Source organism: Neocloeon triangulifer, unplaced genomic scaffold (genome assembly GCF_031216515.1).
Source record: "Neocloeon triangulifer isolate White Clay Creek 2 clone unplaced genomic scaffold, ASM3121651v1 ptg000012l, whole genome shotgun sequence".
NCBI lineage: Eukaryota > Metazoa > Arthropoda > Insecta > Ephemeroptera > Baetidae > Neocloeon > Neocloeon triangulifer.
The window spans coordinates 11189532-11196837 of record NW_026775554.1 but is presented as its reverse complement, the minus strand read 5'-3'; the positions used below and the strand labels follow the sequence as shown (position 1 = coordinate 11196837).

Genomic DNA, 7306 nt, shown 5'->3' with positions numbered 1-7306 from the left:
ATTTTATGAGGAATCGACTTGCTGGCTCAGAATGCTCTTTTGTGTCTTATACAAAAAGAAAAATTAATGTTTGGACAGAGCTATAAATTAAAAGTGGCTGTTAAAATGTAATTTTGTAACTGCAAAAATGAAAATGAATAAATATATAACTTTTTTAATGCAGATTTTCTAAAAATAAAATTCATTGTTCTCAGCTTAAATGAGATTTTCACGCACTCTATTCAAGAAATTGACAAAGTTTATGCCTAAATATTCGGTTGTTGTTCTTTGAAAGAAAATAACAGATTTAAAGTAAAATATACAGCTATATTTTGCAATATTCAGACAAAACTTCAAAGTAATAAAACAATTACTTCTTTCAAACTACAGTGTACAATCATTACTAGGGTTCTGAGCTATCCAAAAGGTCGCTCATCTATTATGGGCAGTTTTAATCACACAAAAATTCGGTCTCATAGCATAAAAATTTAAGATTTGTTCACGGTGCTGTAAACAAAATTCATTTGTATTTCGCGTACAAAATTGAACCAATTTGAAGGTTTTCCTCCCAGTTAAATACAAAGTTGTAAACCACGTTATATTTCAAAGAAATTTGGTCCAGCAAATTGATATCCGGGGCTCTAAATTGGGAAGCGAAATTCTCAAAATGGATTAGGGTAATTGAAATCTCAAATTTTGATTAAAAAGTTCTGCAGACCAATTTGAAATAAAAAAGTGCCTTGCAACAAACATTTTACATCTGACGTGGAAAACCGATAGCTTGGAATTAAATGCTCGAAATGTACCCCTAGTCTCAACTCACTCACTATGGCATAATTATTTAGTGCCGAATTAAAACCACATCAAATTCCGGTGAGAGGAGTCACTGAGCTCCAGTCGCCCCTGGAGTTGCTCTCCTCCTCGCTGTACGCCGCCGAATGAGTTTCTGACTTGGCCAAGGGCTCGTGGTGCGGCGGCACTGAGAGGGGGTTGGAGGGACTGCCCTCGGAAGGGTACTCGACCGAGAGGAGGGGTGAGGTCATCATGACTGCAGCCGGGTGGTGGTGCAGGTGGTGCGGACTGAACTCGACAAGGGGGAAGTGGTGCGAGTAGGAGGACTGGTGGTGAGCCGTGGGACCGACCCTGCTGGCGGTCGTCTCCGTGGGGGTGGTGCCGCTGGCCCACACCACCGACGGCGACACCATTCCGTTGAAAATCGACGGCGACGTGTTGCACGGAATGGGCGAGATGTTGGACCAACTCACAGCACTGCTGCCACTCTCGGGGTGCATCGACGATACCATCGAGTGCCACGAAATCTGCGTGGCGGACGGGCCGGAAATCAGCAGGTGGTCCGGTTCGCACTCGGCACCCTCTGGACAATACGATCCTGCGAGAGAATGAAAAGGGAGGATTTTTTCATATAAAATGTTTATAAATCGTCTGATACGTAGCTTTTTTGTATGACGTGAATAAGATATTTTTGGCTGCTCGGTAGACAGAGTTAGGAAATCAGTCAGGGGAAATTTATTATACACGTATACTTTCTTTGCTTCTGAGCAGAAGGTCAGATCACGTCAATACTTATTTTCGGATCTCCCAGAACACGACATTAAGTTCGACTATTAATAAACTAAATTTGGCAACACATTTTAATTTATAATAATGATTTCTTTGTGATCAAATGACGTTGTAAAAAATTTCGCAAATAAGTTCACATTGATGCTTGATCATCAAGAAGTTAAAAGTTAATTTAAGGTGCAAAACGAGATTTATCATTTCTTCTCTCACCCTTTATGAAGCAGTGTGCTTGAATTATAAAAAGGAATATTAATAATGAACGCGCAGCGCAACTGATTTAGATAAAAAAATGTAATAACTAAAATAATTAAAATCAGACTTTTGAAGGAAATTTTAGCGCTGGTATATAAATAAATAAATGTAGATAAAATAATACCAAATGATTCAACTTTTTTCAAAGCTCTTGAAATCTGGGAACGCCAATAACTTGCAAAAAAAAGCTAATTTGCAAACTAATTAATTTTTTTTCAAAATTATATATTATGTGTTTATTAAAACAATTTCCTACCTGATTGAGGCGGAGACTGTCTAGTTGATCTGGAAGGCAGTACATAAGGACTTTGGCGATGTCTGTGTAGGGAACCTGGTGAATACCGCTCCTGACCTGGTGAGCCCAGCCCGGTGGGAACAAGTCCGGGGTGGTGTGGAGGACTGTGGTACATGCTCTGTGGAAGGAGCCACGCGCCGTCTGCAATAACAAAAACTGACGCTCATTAAAAATTCTCTCGAGACTTTGTGTTTAATTTCGAAAAATAAATAAGGAAAAATTTTAAATGAAAAGGTGCTTACATTGGGGATGCTGCGGCTGGTGGTGGTAGGGTGCGTGCTCCGACCTTTGACTGCTGGAGGAACGGTGGAAAATGCCGCCGGGGCTGGAATTGTTGTTGATGCTGCCCTCAGGCCTCTCCTTTGCGTCCAGAAACGCTTTGGCAAAAGGGTTGTATTTGATTTTGAGTGAGGTCACCTCCTCGTTTTGATAGGCCGTGACCGCGATGAATTGTGTCTCGGGAAACGGGTACGAGACCACTCTGCGGTGCTCGGACCCTACCCTCACTATGTGGACGCGGGGCTCGTATTTGTGAAGTGAATTCAACATGATCTGCTAACACATACAACCCAATTTAACACTATATACGGAGTTCAAACTAGTGCAGTAAATTTGTTAATCAGTTTGCGCCTATTAAATAAAATTTGGTATAAATCGATTCTTATAATTAAAAAACAATTTTTTTTTCAATTCCAGGAAAAATTATAGAAAATATTTGGATCTTTTTGATTATTTTACTAGACATAAGTTGACTATGTTAAATAATAAAGCTGAAACTTTTAAACAAGAAAATTTTAAATGTCTATTTACCTGTCCGTTGCCATTGCTCTTGTTGGTCAGCTTGACTTTTGCAAATGACACGGGCTCTCGCATCCAGTGAGCGCCGAAATTCGGCGACTCGGGATGAATGTAGATTGGGTTTGTCGGCGCGACTTCAGCTTTCCCGCCTGGCACCCACTCACCGTTGACGTATTTCCAGCGGTGCGTGTCAATTTGCACAAATTCCAGCAAAATTGAGTACATGGCGGTTGGGACCAAGCAAGAGACGCTCACTTTTACGACGGGAAACATGCGCCTAAAAATCATAGAGCATATGTTTGGATAATTTTCACTTTTTGGCTAACAGTGTGGACCATTTTATATTTTAAGTAAATAAAGGAACAGGTATATTTGCTTAAAATTGTTTAACGAATCCGAAATATCTAACAACAGCATATTTGCTGGCATTTTTATGAACAGCAGGCACAGCAGTGCACATGACATTTTATATTCTGTCGGAAAAAAAAATTAATATTTCATATATATATTTTTTTAATTGGGCTCAATCCAATAATATTTACAGTAACTATTGTACGTACTATTGAAAGAACTATAATTATTATCATACAAGATTTTGAATTATAACGGATTTGTTTTTTAAATTAATTAGCAATGTCATGCAAGATCAAACAACCTCATTACTCTCACTTTCGTCAATTCGAAATTTGAATATACTTGTGATTTTTTATGCATAAATTATAATATTGATTTTCTTGTTTACGCCGAGAACTTAGAGAATTGAGTGGACCGTTGCACGAAAGACCGTGCCGACCATTGTGGTCATGAATCATGATGACAGGATTGCAGCTCATCAAATTAATAAAAACACTGTGATTAAAGCGGAAATAACAACTCAAAGAATTTAATATTCAATAAGATTTTATGAGGAGTTTCGCAACTCTCGCCCATTCGCGCGCCTTGATTCTTTTCCTTTGTGAAAGAAGGCAATCAAGCTACCCGAGTTTGATAATTATCTTATATCGAAAAGCACCATCAACAGAACCTGCAAAACAGGCCGCACTTGTATAATAAAAAGTTTGATCTTTTGATGTTCGGCAGCTACAGACATCAATGATGGCAAATGTAATCAACAATAAATAAAATAAAAATGAGCCGCTTAACGATTAAATATTAATCTGCAGTCATGCATTTTTAATATTATTATTATGCATTTTTAGTCCCACTTGAGCGGCCAAGGAAGGGGCAAATTTTCAAAATTATTTCCATTTGTAAAAGAAATTTTTTTGGTAGGAGAGAATAATTCTATTTTATATTAAAAGCAAATTTGTTTAAAAAAATTCAAAAACGTGTCCCTATTTTCTTTTAGGCTCAAATTGTAATATGAAAAATTGTAGATTTTTTCATTTGCGCCAACAGCTTACGCAGACAGCCACATCAAACATTTCCCTAAATTTCAAAACACAAAAATTACTTTTGAATAACCCTGGATAACCTACGATATAAACGCACAAAATGACGCGAGCATCACCTGAAGTCCGCTCTTCTTTTATATTGCATTTATATTTTATGACGCCTTGCCATAATAATTAAATAAAATGTATTATGTTATAGAGTTGTAAACAACTATAAAGGGAAAAATGCGGCGAGGGAAGGCGGCAAGTTAGCTTTGATGTAGAGGTTCGGTTTTTTCTTCGGTTTTATTGCAGGCGTGTCTCAGCATGCCAGGTAGCGCATATGATAGCGGTGAGCTTTTATTTTTTTCGCTTCCTCTGCTCTCCCACACACGGCGACACTATGCGCACTAATTGTAACACTGATAAATTTTGTTGTAATTTATGTCTTCATTTGCGAAATTTAGACTCCTCGAGCAATGTGAAAAAGCGACAAAAATTTTAGGGCTGAAATTCCACAATATTAAAATTAATCTATTTAGAGGAGGTGTTTTAAATGTAAATTTATAAATAAATTAAATCATGACCATGAGATGGGAAATTCAAATGTTTTGTTGATTTAGCTAATAAATAGTTTGATTGTTAATTTTAAAATTTATTTAAATCATTTTAAAAAAAATGCACTTTGTTACATCAATTTTTATCTTATTCTTAATAATAATTATATTTTCATGAACAAAAACTTTTTAAGAGTAATTGAAACTACTTTATTCATTAAAAATTAACTGGAATAAATTTTGAAAATTATAAATAGCTTATTATTCTATAAAGTTGTACCACACAATGCATGTTACACATAATTATCTCTCCCACAAAAATAAATTTGCATTAAATTGAATTATTTTCAATATTTTAACCCTCGTCTCTTACTTTCTGTGATGTACATTTTGACGCTTTTGGAGCGTAAGAAATTGACTTTGGAAAGGTTTTGTACAGAGCAGTGAGAGAGCGTAAGTCGTGTCGTGTCTCAAAAACTGCAAACAAACAGCGAGATTGTGCTAATTTGTTAGAGCGCTCCTAACACGCGCTGGTCAAATTTTTAAGCGCTGACCAGTCAGTGAATGCACAAACTTCACCACAATATTCAAATATACAGAGTAAAAATCACATAATAAACTCCCAAAGAGTGAATTAAAAAAACTTTTTGCAGTTTTGTGAGTAAATTTAAACGGAGGAGAAAATTTATCTCACTAGTGAATCTTTATTAAGTGGATTAACCAAATAAATTTTTAATATTCACATGAAAAACTTTGGAACGTTGTAATTTCTTAAAACAAGTGATCCGAAAAATTAATCCTCTGCAGTAAAACGTTTCATAAAAGATCATGTAAGAAAAATTAAAGCAAAAACACGCGGGCTAAAAATATCCAAACACAACATATTAAAGCAAAAATAGTAAAGTAATTTTTTCAATAATATAAGAAGAAATATTTCCCTTAGAGATACAAATTTTGTTGAAATAATAAACCGCGGGCTGCTCACCTTTTTCAATGCCTGCATAGTTGTCTGCAGCACTTTTCATTAGGCAAAATGTTGCAAAAATAAAAAATAATAATAATTACATTTTATCGCAGTTTAACTATTTTTTCATTTCCGTCTCTAAATGAAAGGGCTGACGACATTAGCAAAAACTTCAATCTGATATTTTCAATACAGTCAGTTTTCAGAAGGAAATAGCGCTCTGTATGTTAATTCTACAAAATAATTTGAATTCAAATCTTATTTATATATTCTTATATATTTCTTAAAAAAGAAAAAACCAAACGTGCTTAAATTTCACATTGAAAAAAATATGGAAAGTGTCATTCAGAAGAATTCACGATTTTTTTTAATTGTTTGGCGTTTAATCTCAGAAAATTCCAAAAGAAAAATAATTTCTACCTTCCGTTTTTGGTGACGATCATTTCATTTGTGAGGCACTGGAACTTGGTCCACAGTTCGTGGTCATCGAGGCTGACCTGGATGTTTCGGTCCGACTCCTCTAGGTCCTGGTGCACGCTCAGGGTATGTCGGGTCATCCCTTGCTCAACCTCGGTAGCAGACAAGGTGTGCGACATTTGGACCATATCTTTTGCGACTAAAAAAACCTCTCACGAAAGCACCTTGCCGGCTGTCTCCGGGGGTCGCCCTTTCGAAGGAGGGGCTAAGCCGACCTGAGCTCCAATCGGGCGACACTCACCTGAGACGGACGCAACCTGAGTGCCACCTCGGTCCAATGAACACGGGCCCTCGTCAATTAAAAACGCACCAATACCCGCAGGCCATGGGAAAAAGTATTGCAGCATTATTTATTATTTAGGTTCAGGGGTCAGCCCTGCTTTTCACTTTGAAAAACAGGCATTGAGCATCTGTATGTTGTAATTCATCTCAGCAGCTGAGTCTGTTCGTCGCAAAAGGAATTAAATTGCGACAGCTGCGGAAAATAAAAGGTTGATTACATCAAGTCGTAACTTAAGGTCGACCTTTCTAGACGGATGCTTTCATTAAAGACATTACTTTTTTATGGCGTAAAATGCTAAAATGGTGATATTTGCAGGCACCTGTAGAATTCATTTTTTTTTAATTCACTAACTTCTTTTCTAAATTGCAACCAGGAGATCAATTTTCATGACAATTCAATTTTTTATGTACAGAGCCTATCTCCAATAATTTTTTTTATAAATTATTGAAAATATCAATGGGGAAAGTACTGAAATCGAAAGTTTTTTATGTGGAGCTGCATGGCAGTATTGAAACTATTGAAATAGTTTTCAATGAAATATTCAATATAAATGGGACACAATATCTTGAGCAATTCAAAAATTTGACAAAATGCAGGAGCGTATAGTCGTAATTTGTGTTCCTCATAATGTCTATTACGATTGAAGTAATTAAGAGTTTGTGAATCCTCTGAATGAGTTACTTTCATTCAGATTGGCAAACTTGGTTTTGTAAGACTGAATTTTTGTTTTGAGAATCTTTAATTGGC

The 7306-nt window shown here is 36.4% G+C and overlaps 1 protein-coding gene across 2 annotated transcripts; it reads right to left on the bottom strand.

Moving 5' to 3' along the window:
• Positions 1-256: 256 nt before the first annotated feature.
• LOC132197096 (T-box transcription factor T) lies at positions 257-6405 on the bottom strand. 2 transcript variants are annotated; one of them, XM_059620158.1, is made up of 5 exons: positions 6220-6405; positions 2918-3182; positions 2350-2662; positions 2069-2248; positions 257-1369 (listed from the first exon to the last, which is right to left on the bottom strand). In XM_059620158.1, the coding sequence occupies exons 1-5, from the start codon at positions 6402-6404 to the stop codon at positions 843-845; spliced, it is 1470 nt and encodes a 489-aa protein (XP_059476141.1). In that variant the 5' UTR covers position 6405; the 3' UTR covers positions 257-842. The 2 variants fall into 2 exon arrangements, with proteins under 2 accessions (XP_059476141.1, XP_059476142.1); XM_059620159.1 differs by having other exon boundaries at positions 259-1369; positions 2350-2659.
• Positions 6406-7306: the final 901 nt, after the last annotated feature.